Source organism: Ictidomys tridecemlineatus, chromosome 9, assembly GCF_052094955.1.
Source record: "Ictidomys tridecemlineatus isolate mIctTri1 chromosome 9, mIctTri1.hap1, whole genome shotgun sequence".
NCBI lineage: Eukaryota > Metazoa > Chordata > Mammalia > Rodentia > Sciuridae > Ictidomys > Ictidomys tridecemlineatus.
The window spans coordinates 30,158,625-30,176,948 of NC_135485.1; the positions used below are offsets into that span (position 1 = coordinate 30,158,625).

Here is an 18,324-nt window from a genome sequence, read left to right on the forward strand (position 1 = left end):
AATGAGACAATAATACTTTATATCAACAGGAATCCCTAAAAAGCACACTGTAAAAATATACAAAAAGAAAAGCAGGAGGAATACACAATAAAAAGAATAACAAATTTTGGCAGTTGGACATTCAAATTGGCTAAAATGTTATGTCAATTTAACTCCCAAAAGAACTCATAACAAATAGCCTAACCCAATGCTCAACCTAGATTTGGTTACATGTCCACTTATAGTTAATAGTATTTCTGATACTGAACCTATTTCAAGTGGAAAATATAAAGATATAATTTTCCACTTTTTTTTTTAAAGAGAGAGAGAGAGAGAGAGAGAGAGAGAGAGAGAGAGAGAGAGAGAGAGAGAGAGAGAAGAGAGAATTTTTTAATATTTATCTTTCAGTTTTTGGTGGACACAACATCTTTATTTTTATGTGGTGCTAAGAATGGAACCCAGCGCCCCGCGCATGCCAAGCGAGCACGTTACCGCTTGAGCCACATCCCCAGCCCCTAATTTTCCACTTTTAATTAATTATTCAAGGGCTGGGGATGTGGCTCAAGCAGTAGCACGCTCGCCTGGCATGCGTGCGGCCCGGGTTCGATCCTCAGCACCACATACCAACAAAGATGTTGTGTCTGCCGAGAACTAAAAAATAAATATTAAAAAAAAAATTCTCTCTCTCCCCTCTCTCACTCTCTCTTAAAAAAAAAAAAATTAATTATTCAACACTAGAATTCAGGGTGTGAATATTCTTAATTGGAAAATAAAATTTAACATCTATAAACTTCTTATTTAGCTTTATATTTCACAATTTTTCAGGTTCTCACTCAAAACACCTAGAATAACTTTAAGAAGCATCAATTAAATACCTCATTACAGCAAGTTGGGAGGCTGAGGCAGGAGGACAAGTTGGAGGTCAGCCTCAGAAACCTAGTGAGATCCCCATTTCAAAACAAAAAACTGGGAGCTGGATGTGGTGGCATGATTGTAATCCCAGTGACTCGGGAGGCTGAGGCAAGAGGATTGAAAATTTAAGGCCACCATCAGCAACTTAGCTAGACCCGGTCTCAAAAAATAAAAAGGGCTAGGGATGTAACTCAGAGGTTAAACATCCCTAGGTTCAATACCCCCATAACAAAAAAAGGTGTGTGTGGGGGGGGGGAGTCTAACTGAGTAACAGAATACCTTGGGTTCAATCCCCAGTACCCTGCTCCCAAAATTAAGTACCTCAATTCATGTCTAATCTTTGGTATCAAAATTTGTTTTAGGCTGCAGAGTATAAGTCAATGGTAGAATGCATGCTTTAGCATGTGAGGCTCTGGGTTCAACCCCCAGTACCACTAAAAATTTGGAAAGGAAAAAAAAAAAAAAAGCTGTTTTAGTGAAACTGTGTCTTATCCCTTCCAAAAAAGCAACAAACTGAAGAGTCTAATTAGATTTTAGAAACTATAGGAATACTTTAGAACAACATTGTATACATTTACCAGGTACTATACTAAACTCTAAGAAAAAAAGAGGCAAGATCAGTTTCCACAAATTCACCAAGTTGTTCAAGTAAGAAAAATCACCACGATTGTTTCTTCCGTCACCTTCCACCATTTCTGATTTTAACTTTGAAACTTCCCTTGAACATTCTTTATCTCTATCCCCACTGTCATAGCACTATTTGCAAGATTTTAACATCTTTTACCTAGACTACGGTGTTGAACATTTTCCTAGCTGATCTGCCTCAGGTCTTTCCCTAATCTAACCCAAATCGTGACAACCAAAATTCTCTGGCATTGCCTTTAATATTCCCTGGGGGTCAAAGCTGCCCTAAATTGAGAACCACTGCTTCAAGATGATCACACAAGAATGGCTGTGACCACAATCTATGTCCATGGAATGGAAAGTAAAGAACTGATCAACTTAAAGTTGAAATTCACATGACCACCATACTTATACTAAATAAGTTGAGGTCTCATAAAAAGAGCAACACTCTTTCTTAAGCTCAAATAAACACAGGAACTTAAGTCATCACCTTAAGTCTGAATTTTGAAAAACTAGTACCTTCTGTCAATGTTTAAGCACACATCTGATTATCAACTTCTCAGATGCTGATGAAAACAGAAATGTTCCTAGGCAAATTACTGCCTTAACTTAAGAATGACAGCTACTTAAACAGTAGTCTCATAAAACGAAATATTCACGGGGTGTGTGTGTGGGGGGGGGAGTACTTCACAAACACCTGAATTCTTATGCTTGAAAAACAGTAAGATTTTCTTTAAAATCACACTCCTTTTTAATTTCCCGTAAGTCATTTTCCTACATAACTTATTCAAAGATGTATTCAAGACAGAACAAATACCTTTTAGAAGAGATAAAATGAGAAGAAAGGGTGCGGGGGGACCTTGGTAGCTGAACTGTAAGGCCAGGCGGAGTAGTGCAGTAATACCACAGGAGACAGGGTCTGAAAAACATCTCTGAGTGCGAACAGTCTATTCAGACCTTACCTTCAGTCGTTTGATCATCTCGTCGGTGGTGATCTTGTCGGTGATTTCCTTTACTCCTGGAGGGTAAGCGATCTTCCCGTCCGCACTCACGACGCCACACAGGGCAGTGGCAGGCTTGGGCTGCGCGGTGAAGTCCATCCTGGGGGACAACTTTTCTTTCACAGTCCTCTACCGGCCTCTATCGGTCAGAAAACCAAAGTTCAGCGGGAAAGGGGCGACTTTGTAACCTCTTTTTTCATTTCAAAAATCTCTAATCTGGAACGGGTTCTTTCTCCCCCGGGGCCGGGAACCCGGAGGCAGCCTGTTCATCCTCCCGGTCCCGGGGTCCGGACCCCACCGACGGCCCGTCGCCCACACCCGCGCCAGCCCGGGGCCCGCGGGGCTCCCGGGCACCAGCCACCACGGCCGCAGGAGGCGCCGAGCAGCGGCCAGAGTTTCCCATTCCGCCTTTCACAATGAAATGTACCCCCGAGCACCAAGGTCTTAAGTTTGTCGGCCGGGGGAGGCCGGCGAGGATCCCAAGGCCCCGTCTCGGCCAGAGAGCAGCACGGAGTCCCCACCCGGCCGTTCCCCTCCGGGAAAGGAGACGCGAGGCCTATAGGGCTCGGCTTAGGCCGCAAAACTAGGGACCCGACCGGACCCACACGCCGCGGCGGCTCCCGGGAACAAAACGCCCTTGCCCGGCTGAGATTCCGGGCCCGGGCAGTCCCTGCTGCGCTCCTGCCCCTCCCCTGTCCCGCTCCTCACCCCCGCGGGAGGGGAAAACAAGCCGCCCTCACCCCCAACCCCACGCCAGGAAGCAGCTGACGCGGCTCCGCACTTCACATTTTGTTCCTTCAACTTCGGCTGAGGGATCCCAGCGGCTTCTCTTGGCCCCGGCCACTGGGCGCCACCCGGCACCGCCGAGGCCTCAGCGGCACCTCCGGGCAACCCCGCCGGGCCTCGGACCCGCGCCCCCCCTCCGCTCTCCCCTTCCGTCCCCTCCCTCCACCAGCCGAGGGCGGGAGCCGAGCCGCCGCCGCCTTTACCTCCTACTCATGCGGGCGGAAGGTGCATCAAGCGCCCGGGCCTCTGTCAGGTGGTTGCGCCGCCGCCCCTCGTCGGGCTGCACACAAAGCGGCTCCGCGGGACCCGCCGCCGCCGCCGCCGCCGCCCGCCCGCCCGCCCGCCCCGGAGCGGCGCTGGGGCTGGCGGTGCCGAGGAGGAGCAGCCGCCGCGGGGGGAGACGCGGGGCGAGTATGCGCTGGGCGGGGAGACAGTGCCGCTCTCCGTCTGGCCGAGGAAGAGCAGCCTCGGAGAAGACTCCTCCGGGAGCGTGTGCGCGTGTGTCCGCCCCGGACCCCCGCGGCCCGCCCGCCCGCCCGCACCTAGTGCCGACCCGGACCTGGACACCCCTAACGCGGCGCGCGCCCGGCCGTCCGAGCCCCCGGGAGCCGGCGCGTCGTACACACACCGGCCGGTCACGCGAGCGGCGCGAGAGCACGCGAGAGCAGCGCGCGCGCCTCGCTCCCTCCCCTTCCTCCGCCGGCCGTGCCTCCGCCTCCCTCGGGCCCGAGACCGCCGAGCGCGGGGCGAACAGCGCCGCCACCCGGTTGGCGCCAAGACCTGCCCGCGCGGGGCGCCTCCGGGAGGACCGGACCCCAGAGGACGAGCGGAGGAGGAGCCCGGGTGGCGGGAAGCGAACCCCGTCCTCGCAGGGCCGCGCGGACGAGCAGGGCGAACAGAGCTTTCTTTAACCTTTCGCCGCCCACTTGAGTTCATGACTTTTGGAGTGTCACCCTGAGGGACGTGGACAGAAGTAGTTGAAAAACGGTTAGTTACCCGGTGAAACGAACTGATTTCCTCCCCAGGGACACATCTACAAACTGAAGGAAAGTTTTGCAACATGGAACGACATGGGCTGCTGCTTAGTCTCTTATCTTCTGACTGTCACCAGAGTTCGTACCCTCCTCCACCGGAAACTTCTAAAATTAATATATTGAAAGCTGCAAAATATGAAAATAGCACTGAGATAAGTTCTTGAGGTATGGTCTTTGGACTACTGGCCTCCCTATCACTTCGGCTACTAATCAGAATCTCCCAGTGGAACCCAGAATTATTTTTTTCTTTTTACAAATTTTTACAAAATTTTTTTACAATTTAGCGAGATGGTTCTTGTAGATATGGAAAACCTCGCTTGTTTATTTTGTTTTATGTTTTAAATGTGCCAAGGATTAACTTTTCTTTTCATCCAAAGGAAAACAACTCTCGAGGAAAGTTCAGGAAAGCAGTATTTGAGCAATCTAAGGCAAATATTGAACAAATAAACCTAAGAGTGCATAAATAATTTCAGAAAGCGAAGTTGAAAAAAGAATACAATAATAACATTTAGCTCCTGAAACTGACTACTAGCATCATTTAAAATATTTGATTATTTATTATTGATGAATATTCTTTGACTTTTTGTTTGTTTGTTTGTTAGTACCCGGGATTAACTTAAACCCAAGGGTGCTTAACCACTAAGCTATATCCCCAGCCTTTTTTTTTTTTTTTTTTTTTTGAGACAGGGTCTTGTTGAATTGCGTGGGGCTCCGCTAAGTTGCTGAGAGTGGTTTTGAACTCGGTATTCTCCTGTTTCAGCCTCCAGAGTCACTGGGTACAGATGTGCCACCAGGCCTGGCTGGTGTATTTTCTTTTCAACATCTTTTACCTTGATCTTAAAAATAGTAAAGACACTTCAATTTACTGAATTACTTTTCAGATATTCCACAAAGGAGCAATCTTCTTGGACTCTAAGCTCCTTGCTGGAATTCTGAGTAGAAGGCAGAATCTTAAGATTGGCCTCATCCCAACTAAGTCCACCAAAAACAACAACAAAAAACCTAAGTCCACCAAAAGCTACTCTTTTTAGGCTTTTCCTTCTCATTTCTGGTGTGTGTGTGTGTGTGTTTTTTTTCCCTGTTATATTTATTTTTTTATTGATTTTTTTTAAATAAATGACAATGGAATGCATTACAATTCTTATTACACATATACAGCACGATTTCCTATTATATTTATAAAATTAAAGAGCAATGATTTTTGTTTTATTTTTACCTGCAGTAACTTTTCCATTATTGAAGGGAGTTTTGTATCTCCCATAAATTTCAACTTTATACAACATATTACTTTGTATAACCTTATAGACCCTCAAAAGATAGTAAACCCTGAAAACTGCAACACATAAACAAATTAAGTTTGTACAATACTCTTCAGAATTCCTGTCCTTCCTTTCTATCAACTAATCAATCAAAGGTAGGCTCAAGTGATCCTTTCATCTCAGCCTCCTGAGTGCCACTCTACCCAGCTATTTCTCTTCTTAAACATGTTTCCACATACAATAAATGAGAAAAGATACATACAAAAAGATACAAAAATACAAAATTTGTGCAACAATTATTTTTCAAAAAGGTCTTTCTGCCAATAGGAGGCATTGTTTTGGCACTGAGGGAAAAAAAAGCATGGTAGAAGGTGGACAGGGCCCTAGTGGTTCTACCTGTCACATTCAACCATTAAATGGAGGGCACATTAAAACCTGAGATGGAGCCAAGTGTGGTGGTGCATGCCTGTAATCCCAGTGGCTCAGGATGCTAAGTCAAGAGGATCTGCAAGTTCAACGCCAGCCTCAGCAAAAGCGAGGCACTAAGCAACTCAGTGAGATCCTGTCTCTAAAATAAAATACAAAATAGGGCTGGGGATGTGGCTCAGTGGTTGAGTGCCCCTGAGTTCAATCCCTGGTACCAAAAAAAAAAAAAAAAAAAAAAAAATGCTGGGATGGAGAGTCTAGGGGGATGGCACTTCCATTTGTTTGGGAAGAAATAGACCAAAATAATAATAATAAATACATATGAAAATAAAGTAGGGAAGAGGGGGATACAAATCTAGTAGACTGCCACAATCTGCAAGGGCCTCACAATGGAGGTTTGAAGCCATAGATAGTGCCAAACCCTATATATATACTATGTTTTCCTCTATGCACACTGCAGTTTTGCTATATAGCACCAGAGTTGATCTGTCCTTCTATGTTTTATGCCCTGGTGTTTCATTTCCATCACTACTCTTGCACTTTGGGATCATTATTAAGTAAAATAAGTGTTATATGGACACAAGTAATGCCATACCATTACTGTGTATCTAATGACCAAGATGTCTACTAAGTTACTAAAATGGCATGTAGCACATACAGCATGGATGTGCTGAACAAAGGAATGATTTATGTCTTAGCATGGAGTGGGAAGGCATGATAGTTCATCATGCTACTTAATGCTGCACAATTTGAAATTTATGAATTGTTTATGTCTGGAATTTTCCATTTAACAGTTTTAGATCAAGGTTGACCACAGGTAACTGAGACTATAGAAATGAATCTTAGGATAAGGGCAGATTACTATTATATAGACACATTAAGCCTCTGGGGCACTTTGGTTTGTACTCTAAGATAAGTAACCATTGGACTGTTATAAGCAAAAAAGTAACATAATATGATTTATGTCCTATGATCTAGGCAACCTTGGTTAAATCAATCTTTCTGTTCCTCATTATCCTCATATGTAAACAGGGATAACAATAGTATGTGCTTAGAGATTCATTATGAAGAATAATTAAGTCAACATTTATAAAATTCCTAGAAAATTAATTGTCACATACTAAGCCTTACATGGTTATTTCTACATAAAATAGTATTGCAGGGCACCATGGTACATGCTTGTTATCTTGGCTACTCAGGAAGTTCAGGCAGGAGGCCCAAAAGTTTGATAGCAGCCTGGGCAACTTAATGAGACCCTTTATTAAAATAAAAAAAAAAAAGAATGGAGGAGTTGGCTCAGTGGTAGAGCATCCTGGATTCAATTCTCAGTAAACACACACACACTAAATAACAATAATAATTAATTAATTTTAAAAATCATTTTAGCTGCTTAGGTTGGACATAATGATAGGGATACAAGTGTAGAAGTAAGTTAACCAGTCATAAGACAACTGCAAAACAGTTGTCTTATAACTGGTTAACTTACTTCTCAAGGAGTGATGGTAACATGAACCAAGCATCCCCAGTACTTGGCATGGGGTGGGGGAAGTTTCTTCCTTCTTTCTTTCTTTTTCTTTTTCTTTCTTTTTTTTTTTTTTTTGTGTGTGTATAGTACTGGGGATTTAGCCCAGGGGTGCTTTATCACTGAGCTACATCCCCAGCTGTTTTTATTTTTTATTGTTTTGATACAGGATCTTGCTAAATTGCTCCCCAAACTTGCATTCTTTCTGCCTCAGCCTCTAAAATCGCTGGTATACAGCACTACCAGGGCAAAACCAATTTTTTCCTTAAGAGGTAGAGTCTCGGGCTGGGGATGTGCCTCAAGCGGTAACGTGCTCGCCTGGCATGCTTGTGGCCCGGGATTGATCCTCAGCACCAAATACAAAACAAAGTTGTTGTGTCCGCTGAAAACTAAAAAATAAATATTAAAAAAGAAAAAAAAAAAGAAAAAAGAGGTAGAGTCTCACTATATTGGTCAGGCTGGCCCTGAATTCTGGGTAGAAGCCATCTTCCTGTTTAGCCTCCCAAGTAGCTGGGACAACAGAATTTTATTTAATTTTTTTTCTTTTTATTTCTTCCTTTATTTTGCAGCATTGTGGATTGAACTCAGGAATATTCTACAATTGAACTACCATGCCCAGCTGATTTTAAATTTAAACAGCAATATGTAGCTAGTGCCCACTGTATTGAATACTACTATTCTAGTATAGTGTTTAGTAGTAATTGACTAAGGATGAGGGTAGAAGATGTTAGATATAATTTATAGTAGGCCATGGGTTTGAACTGTACTCTGCACTAGACACAACAGACCAAATCAAAATGGAGTCACTCATGATAAAGGTCACATAATCAAACTGAACCTTTAAAGAAGCAGACAGATCTCCAAACAGACCAGTTTTTCCTATAAACACAAGACTTCAGTTCACCCGAGTCAGCGTGATAAGGAAATCTTCTCTGCTTTAATTCTTATTAAAAAAAAAAAAAAAAAGTAACCTGAATTTACTGGATGTTAGCCAATTAGTTTTTTCCCTTATTGTTGTTCTATGTCCTTGGTCCCATTTTACCAAACTGTCTCTATTATTGCCCAATAGGAGCCCTATCATATTGTTGTTGTTTTTCTTTCTTTCTTTCTTTCTTTCTTTCTTTCTTTCTTTCTTTCTTTCTTTCTTTTCTGTTCTAGACTAAGTTACCCAGGGAGACCTCAAACTTACAATCCTGCTTCAGCCTTCCTAGTGGCTGTGATTACAAGCTTGTAGCCATTGTACCCAATTCATTCTATTTTGTAGAATAAAACACAGCCCCAACTCATGAATCATAAAAAACAAGTTAGATCTACAACAAAATTTGTTGTCATTTTGTCTTTTAATAGATCTGGTGATTGGGCTGGAATTGTGGCTCAGTGGTAGAGTGCTTGCCTAGCACACATGAGGCACTAGGTTCAATCCCTAGCACCACATTAAAAAAAAAAAATCTAAACAAAATAGTTCTGGTGATCATGCAGGGATCTGAATGGTTGTAATTTTGTCTTTTGATAGTTCTGGTGATCATGTAGGGATATGAATGATGTTGCTGGTGACTCCTGAGAGGTACCACTGACCCTTTTTGAGGTATTGAATCCTTTGTATTCTTCATGGAGCCCAATGATTGTAATTAAACTTCTTTGGTCAGAATCTGCTCTTTTTTGCATTGAACCCTCAATCTTTTTGACTTTCAAATTCAGGGTGAGTTTGTGCTATGATAAAGTGCATGCCCTTGTAGTGCGTACCACTACAAGGAGTTTATGCTATTCCTTGTAATAGGTACCAAGGGTTTATGCTATGAGAAAACATGTGGCTTTTGGGGGATTGTAAAGTGGCTGATGAATCACTGGCAAGAGTTGAAATCATGACAGAAACAGAACTAGGTCCTATAAGAAGAATCAGGTGTCTATTAATAGAATCAAACAGAAACCGGCAATAAATAGCCATTACTGCAGGGGATATGAACTGAGGCTTTCAGAAATTCCTCTCTGTGTGTTTTGTGTGTTTTCCCTTGCATGTTTAGTTAGGGAGAAATCATTAGACAGGTTGGTCAAGGGAATCTCAGGGCCAAAACCACAACTTGACTCGTGGGCATAGTTCAAACATTTTAGAGTTATGAGAGGGAGCTGCCACCAAAAAGTAAGGCTACTGTGAGAGGATAAGCTGGACACTAGAAAATGTCTATACAATGAGATACGTTATGAATGCATTATACAACACAACTTGGTGGCATTGCTCTCCCAGGCTTTATCTTGGCTCTGGTAGATCCAAGATTTGATGTAAAAATGGGATCCTTAATATCTACAGAACAAAGTTTGGCCTTTATGTGGAATTTTCCAAATGAGTAATATAATGCTTTAAAAAATGTTTAAATGAGGGTTCCTCAATTAAACTCAAATTCTAAAAAGATCTCAACAAAATTACATCATTGTGTCCTTCAAAAACTCTTTGCAAAGGCTAATTAAATGTGACCAATGATTGGTACCAGGGATTGAACCCGGGGTACTCAACCACTGAGCCACATCCCCAGCCCTATTTTGTATTTTATTAAGAGACAGGGTCTCTTGGGCTGGGAATGTGGCTCAAAGGCGGTAGCGCGCTCGTCTGGCATGCGTGCGGCCCAGGTTCGATCCTCAGCACCACATACCAACAAAGATGTTGTGTCCACCGAGAACTAAAAAATAAAATATTAAAATTCTCTCTCTCTCTCCCCTCTCACTCTCTCTTAAAAAAGAGAGAGAGAGAGAGAGAGAGAGAGAGAGAGAGAGAGAGAGAGAGACAGGGTCTCACTGAGTTGCTTAGTGCCTTGCTTCTGCTGAGACTGGCTTTGAACTTGCAATCCTCCTATCTCAGGCTCCCAAGCTGCTGGGATTTCAGGTATGTGCCTATCAGGATAGCCATGCTCTAGAGAGCCTTGGCTGGATGAGAGTTTGGTTTGGGTGTCAGTCAGGCAAGGTACAAAGGAGGTTTCAAAAATGGATGTTGAGGCAACAGAAAATCATAGGAAATCACACAGGATTTTAAAAGTAAGTATACAGATGAGCTTTGAAGAAAACTCAGGAACCTGTTCAAAATAACCAGCTGAATGTCAGAAGGACATAATTTGAGACCAATTTAGTTAGTTAGGTGGATTTTCAACTTGGCTTCTATTTCTTAACTATATTCCTGAGTTCATGAAAGAATCCATTAACAAATATGATAGACAAAGCATTTTATATGCCTGGAAAGCTATGAAAAACCTGCTTGAGGGCTGGGGCTGAAGCTCAGAGGTAGAGCACATACCTTGTACATGTGAGGCCCTGGGTTTGATCCTCAGTACCATGTAAAAAATGAATAAATAAAGATATTGTGTCCATCTACAACTAAATAAATATTTTTTTTAAATCCTGCTTGGCCTGATTTTATGTAATTTATGTAGTGTTCTTTTCACCTTTAGTATGTGATAGAACTGAGTGAAAGGGTTAGCAGAATCAGTTTTGAAAAATCAGTCAGCCAGGTGCAGTGGCACATACCTGCCGTCAAGCAGGTTTTTCATGGCTATCCTATTAGGAATTAATTGGACATAATTTAGACATAGAGCCACAATGCATTGACCAGGATAAACAAGTTTCCTAGGAGAGAAAACACTGGTTGTGGGTTGGGCATTTAGTTATCATGTTGGTCACCAGGATAAAGAAGTATCCCATGAAAGGCTCACTGTAAACTTACTACTAGTTTCCTTGGATTAACTTCAAGGCAAGACTGGAGTTCATATATTCACTCTCCAGAAAAAAAAAAAAAAAAAAGAAAGAAAGAAAAAGAAAAGCAAATTAGAGGAATGTTCACCAAATCCTGTTTGAACAGAAACAGATATATTGTCCATCCACATGAGCCTTGGAGACATTAAAATCTAAAATTTTAGTGTACACCCCCTATAAAATTGACCTCTAATGATAGGCAATATGTACTAGATTATTCCTTGGAGAAAACTCTTGCATTCATTCTCTGTACCTTTGAGATATAGATTTTCCACTTAGGAGTCATTCCTTTAGAGAATTGAATTTATAGTTGCCTAGCTAACAATTGCTCAGGGCAATGAACAATTGAAAGTCTGGTAGTCTGAAAATAATCTGGAGAGAGAGAAACTATTTGAAAATTGGAAAATAAAAAATCGTAACGAATGCCGTAAGATTTGCTTCTGTCTGTATGTTTTTGTACATATATAGGTGTATTGTATGTGTTTTGTATATATTAATATATTTCTACCTTAGATAATGTCATCAAAACTTATAAAAAGCTTACTAAGGGTGGTGATGCATGCGTAAAATCCTAGCAACTGGGAGGGTGAGGCGGGAGGATTACAAATTCAAAGCCAATCTAGGCAATTTCATGAGACTCTGTCTCACAAGGGGGCTGGGGACATAGCTCAGTGGTAGAAGGCCCCAGTACTACACTACATACACACACACACACACACTCTCTCTCTCTCTCTCTCTCTCTCTCTCTCTCTCTATTTAGTTGTTCTAAATTTAGTTGTTCTCTCTATTTAGTTGTTAAATATTTTTTTAAATATTTATTTTTTATTTGTAGTTGGACAACACGATACCTTTATTTTATTCATTTATTCTTATGTAGTACTGAGGATTGAACCCTGGGCCTTGCACATGCTAGGCGAGTGCTCTACCACTGAGCCACAACCCCAGCCCTAATTTTTTGTTTAAAGAAAAAAAAAGCAATAATGTCATTAGCTCAGAAAAATAAAAATTGACAAATTACCTATTCATGTGACTTGGGTCAACCTTTGAAGAATAAACTATAGTCACATATTGCTTTGCTTAATGATGTGGATACTTTTGAGAAATATATTGTGAGGCATTTGTTCAAATGTAGTATACTTATACAAACCTAGATGGTATACCTCAATCACTTGACATGACCTCTTGCTGCCATCAAGAAACTTATGGGCTGGGGATGCAGCTCAGTAGTAGAGTGCCTATCTGGCATGTGCAGGGCACTGGGTTCCATCCCCAGCACTGCAGGGGAAAAAAAAAAAGCAGAGACTTAGTAGGGCTGGGAATGTCATTAGTTTTAGAGTATTTGCCTAGTGTGCATAAAGCCCTTGATTCAATCCCCAGCACTGCAGACAAACAAATGAACAAACAAACCTTGATAAAGGTGAGCTGTATGGCATTCTTACCAGTGTAATATGCGTGTATGCTGTTTTTCAGTAAACTATTTTTAATAAATAGGAGTACACTAAAAAATAATGATAAAGAATTTACTATATAGTAAGTGCATAAATCAGTAACAGTTCTTTGTCATCATTTCTAAGTATTATGTCTGTACATAATTATATGGTCAGTACATTTACATGAGAGGCAGTGCAGTAGGCTTGTTTACAAGCATCACCATAAATGTGAGTAAATCATTGTGTTATGATGGTAGAATCGTCATGATGTTACTAGGTGATAGAAAATTTTCAGCTCCATCATAATCTTATGACACTGCAGTTGTATATGCGGTCTGCCATTGACTGAAATGTTGTTATGCAGCACATAACTGTAGTTTTTAAAAATTGTTGGTAAAATAAATAATGTCTTAATAATTGTCAACATTAAATAAAATAACATTTGGTCTGGATTTCCAGTTTAGACAGATTTGTTTTCTCTGCTAGATGTTTTAGTATCATAAAATTACAAATCCAACCTTAGAGCAGAGCACAGTAAAAAGGAATTGCTGAATTGCTTGATGTGTTTCATTTGTTCAATAAAAAAAAAGAAAATGAAAAAAAAAACATGATTAAATTTTAACTTTCTTTGCTTCTGGGATATATAAAATATATGTATATAATATGAATTATTACTATCTATATTTATTCAGCACGGGGATTGTACCTAGGGGTGCTCTATCACTGAGTTACATCCCCAGTCCTTTCTATTTTTTAATTTGAGAAAAGATCTCTCTAAGTTGTCCAGGCTCATTTCAAACTTGTGTTCCCCTTGCCTTAGCCTCCCAAGTAAGTGAAATAGTGCCCAACTCAGTGTCTTGTTTTTTATTTTCAACACTGAGAATCCAACCCAGAACCTTAAGCATGCTAGGCAATATCTTTACCACAGTATCTTGTTTTTATATGGTATAGATAGGCTATATGTATTTGAGTCTGCTAGTGAACATGAAAAATTGTTCTATGAGAAAGCACATTTCTAGAAATTATGAAACGTATATTTACAAAATATTGATATGTAACTATTCAAAATATCTACTGCCTAGGTCTTCACTAAAAGTTAAGGTTTCTAGGAGTTAAAATTTTAAATTCATTCTTGGTATGGTGTCACAGGCCTATAATCCCAGGGACTCAGGAGATGAGGTAGGAAGATCACAAATTCAAGTCAGCCTGGGGAAATTTAGAGACTTTATCTCAAAATAAAACAAAAGTGTGTGTTTCCAGTGGTGGAGGGGGGGGTAGCTAAGTAGTAAAACTCTTGCCAAAAAGGTGTGAGGCCCTGAGTTCAGTCCCTAATACTTCTTTTTAAAAAAATCTAATTCACATGAGATAATTAAAAACAGAAATAATACAGAAAACAGGAAACAACTTGGTATATAAGGAATGTAATATATGACTTTGGTAAATGAAGCTATGAGATATGAAAGATGTGGGTTTTTTTGTTAAAAGTAGAATGATTGAACCAAAATTAAAAAGAGGAAAAGTATCAGATAAAACTAAATGGATTAGAAAGATGTAGGTTTGGGGCTGGGGATGTGGCTCAAGCGGTAGTGCGCTCGCCTGGCATGCGTGCGGCTCGGCTTTGATCCTCAGCACCACATACAAACAAAGATGTTGTGTCTGCCAATAACTAAAAAATAAATATTAAAATTCTCTCTCTCTCTCCTCTCTCTTAAAAAAAAAGAAAGAAAGATGTAGGTTTGTGCAAGATAAATTGTATAAAAGATTTTTTTAATTTTAATTTAATTTTATTTTTTTATTGGTTGTTCACAACATTACAAAGCTCTTGACATCATATTTCATACATTAGATTCAAGTGGGTTATGAACTCACAATTTTTACCCCAAATGCAGATTGCAGAATCACATCGGTTACACATCCACATTTTTACATAATGCCATATTAGTGACTGTTGTATTCTGCTACCTTTCCTATCTTCTACTATCCCCCCTCCCCTCCCCTCCCATCTTCTCTCTCTACCCCATCTACTGTAATTCATTTCTCTCCTTGTTTATTTTCCCATTCCCCTCATAACCTCTTATATGTAATTTTGTATAGCAATGAGGGTCTCCCTTCATTTCCATGCAATTTCCCTTTTCTCTCCCTTTCCCTCCCATCTCATGTCTCTGTTTAATGTTAATCTTTTCTTCCTGCTCTTCCTTCCTGCTCTGTTCTTAGTTGCTCTCATTATATCAAAGAAGACATTTGGTATTTGTTTTTTAGGGATTGGCTAGCTTCACTAAGCATAATCTGCTCTAGTGCCATCCATTTCCCTGCAAATTCCATGATTTTGTATAAAAGATTTTTTTAAAAAATATATTTTTAGTTGTAGTTGGACACAGTACCTTTATTTTATTTATTTATTTTTATGTGGTGCTGAGGATTAAACCCAGCTCCTCACAAATGCTAAGCAAGTGCTCTACTACTGAGCTACAACCCCAGTCCAAGAAATTTTATATATGATAAAGTTGTCTACAATTAGAGGGCAAGTATTTATAAGTTATTCTAAAAATTGAGCATTAATATCAAAAGTATACTAATGCAAACCTGGAATTTGGTCCCCTATTCCAGGTTACTAAAATAACAAGGTTCTTTTGGCTAATGATCTATGTTTTTTCCTTAGCCTCTTAAATAATTGGCCTAGGAAACAAAGATTTTGGTTGGGTTTGTTTGTTTTTTTTTTTTTTTTGATACAATACAGGATTTATTGGTGTGTGTGTGTGTGAGATTAAGAAGGGGTCAGCACAGTGGCTAATGATCTGTCTTTGTAAATATTGTTTTAGTCAGCTTTTTCACTGCTTTGACTAAAAATACTGACAACAATTTTAAGGAGGAAAAGTTTATTTGGGGGCTCACTGTTTAGAGCTCTCAACCTATAAACAGCTGGCTCCATTCCTCAGAGCTAGAGGTGAGGCAGAACATTATGGTGGAAGACTGTGGTGGAAGGAAGCAGCTCACATGATGATCAGAGAGCAGAGAGGAGACTCCACTTGCCAGACACAAAATATGTACCCCAAAGGCACACGCCCAAAGACCCAACTCCTCCAGCCACACCCTACCTTCCTTCGGTCACCACTCAATTAATCCCATCAGAGGATTAATTCATTGATTGAGTTAAGGCTCTCATATCCCAATCATTTCTCCTCTAAACCTCCTTGCATTTTCTCACTCATGAGCTTTTGGGGGACACCTCCTCTAAAACTATAACAAATATATATATATAATGTTGGTGGAGACTACTTACAGCTTTGCACATACTAAGCAGGTACTGTATCACTGACTTACATTTCCAGCCTGATCTGTTCTTTTTTTTTTTTTTTTTTTTTTTTAAAGAGAGAGAGAGAGAGAGAGAGAGAGAGAGAGAGAGAATTTTTAACATTTATTTTTTAGTTCTCGGCGGACACAACATCTTTGTTGGTATGTGGTGCTGAGGATCGAACCCGGGCCGCACGCATGCCAGGCGAGCGTGCTACCGCTTGAGCCACATCCCCAGCCCGTGATCTGTTCTTAATAGGAAACTGAGAGGTGTTTTTGTTCCTTAGCCTCTTAAGTAATTGGCCTAGGAAACAGATTTTGGTTTTTTTTTTATATATAATACATAATTTATTGGTGTGTGTGTGAGATTAAGAAGGGGACAGCACAGTGGAAGACCTGATGAATTCAGGGCCCACCACTTGTCCAGAGGACCATGATTGGGAATATATTTGACCCCACACCTTCAGGAATCAGCTGCTTCTCGGCCACCAAGTCTTCGAACTCATCAGCATTACATTTGTTAAAGCCCCACTTGTTTGAGATGTGGATCTTCTGGGGCTGGGGAACTTGAACTTGGCCCTGTGTAGGGCCTCAGTCACATATTCCTTGTTCTGCAGCTTGGTGCGAATGGACATGATGATTTGGCCAATGTGAACTCTGGCCACTGTGCCCTGGGGTTTCTCAAAGGTACCCCGCATACCTGTTTGGAGCCTGTCAGCCCCAGCACAGGACAATGTGTCATTTGGATGACATGGAAAGGGTGGAGCCACACTTGGCTATGAAAGCCATCTTTGCCGCAACTTTTTATCATGTACTTGTTGACACAAATACGAGCAGCCTCCAAGGCTTCAGAGGATATCTTCTCGTATTCATCAGACACCACGTGGCCACAGAATGGGAACTCATCCACTTTTGCCTCTTTTTTTGGCCTTTTTTCTGCCCAAGATCAAAGATGCAGATTTTGGCATCAGGGACATGCCAGCAGAAAGGAGATTTGGGGGACAGCTTGTTTTTATAGTACTAGTAACACTGGATGTGGCGGTGGCCCATGGCCATACCGGGATCTCTGTGGCACCACAAAGGAAAACAGACGCTCCCACACCTGCACATGCCTTATATTAGTTTTTGTGGTTTGTCAGGATGATTTCCTGTGCTTCCTATGGTCCTTCTTAGGTCTTTGATTGCTTAAGAAAACAGTCTTTTTTTATGGGAAATCCATACGTAGTACAATGAAATTGAATCACTATTTCTCACACTGCACAAATCTCAACTCAAAGTGGATAAAGGACCTAGGCATTAGACCAGAGACCCTGCACCTACTAGAAGAATAAGTAGGGCCAACTCTTCATTGAGTCAGTTTAGGAACCTACTTCCTTAACAGGATTCTAAAGCATAAGAAGCACAATCAAGGATGAAAAAAGTGTGGCTGGGATTGTGGTTCAGTGGTCGAATGCTTGCCTGGCACATGCAAAGCAGGCACTGGGTTCCATCCTCAGCACCACATAAAAATAAATAAGTGAAATAAAGGTATTGTGGCCATCTACAGCTTAAAAAATATTTAAAAAAAGAATCAATAATCAATCAATTGGGTTGTATCAAACTAAAAAGCTTTTTCACAGCAAAGGAAATAGTCAAGACCATGAGGAGAGAGCCTACAGAATGTGAGAAAATCCTTGCCACCTACACCTCAGATAGAGCATTAATCTCCAGGATATACAAAGAATTCAAAAAACTTAACTCCCAAAATACAAATAACCCAATTAACAAATGGGCAAAGGACCTCAATAGGCACTTCACAGAAGAAGAAATATGAATGGTCAACAAATAGATGAAAAACTGTTCAACATCTGTAGCAATTAGAGAAATGCCAATTAAAACTACACTGAGAGGGGCTGGGGTTGTGGCTGAGTGGTAGTGCGCTTGCCTAGCATGCATGATGCACTGGGTTCGATTCTCAGCACCACATACAAATAAATAAAATAAAGATTCATCAGCAACTAAATATATATATATTTTAAAAAAACTACACTGAGAGTCTATCTCACTCCATTCAGAATGGCAACTATCAAGAATACAAGTAATAATGGCTAGGGATATAGCTCAGTTGATAGAGCTTGCCTCCCATGCACAAGGCCCTGGGTTCAATCCCCAGCACTGGAGAGAGAGAGAGAGAGAGAAGGAGAAGGAGAATACAAGTAACAATACAATAAATGTTGGCAAGGATGTGGGGGAAAAGGTTTACTCATACATTGCTGGTGGGACTATAAATTGGTACAGCCATTCTGGAAAGCAGTATGGAGATTCCTTAGAAAACTTAGAATGGAA

The 18,324-nt window shown here is 40.8% G+C and overlaps 1 protein-coding gene and 1 pseudogene across 8 annotated transcripts in view; both read right to left on the reverse strand.

The window, feature by feature from the left end:
* The window catches only part of Pds5a (PDS5 cohesin associated factor A), a 129,619-nt gene extending 125,622 nt beyond the window's left edge, over nt 1–3,997 (reverse strand). For 4 of the 8 annotated variants that reach the window (XM_078021205.1, XM_078021202.1, XM_078021206.1 and 1 more), the window contains exons 1-2: nt 3,506–3,702; nt 2,478–2,655 (exon numbers count right to left, since the gene is read on the reverse strand). In XM_078021205.1, the coding sequence (XP_077877331.1) occupies nt 2,478–2,615 (138 nt within the window). In that variant the 5' untranslated portion in view covers nt 2,616–2,655; nt 3,506–3,702. Of the gene's footprint in view, nt 1–2,477; nt 2,656–3,256; nt 3,437–3,505; nt 3,703–3,844 lie in introns of those variants that run through there. The other 4 variants (XM_040292532.2, XM_078021204.1, XM_078021203.1 and 1 more) reach the window with 4 other exon arrangements.
* A 12,593-nt stretch (nt 3,998–16,590) lies between these two features.
* Nucleotides 16,591–17,049, reverse strand: LOC101966499 (large ribosomal subunit protein uL16-like; annotated as a pseudogene).
* Nucleotides 17,050–18,324: the final 1,275 nt, after the last annotated feature.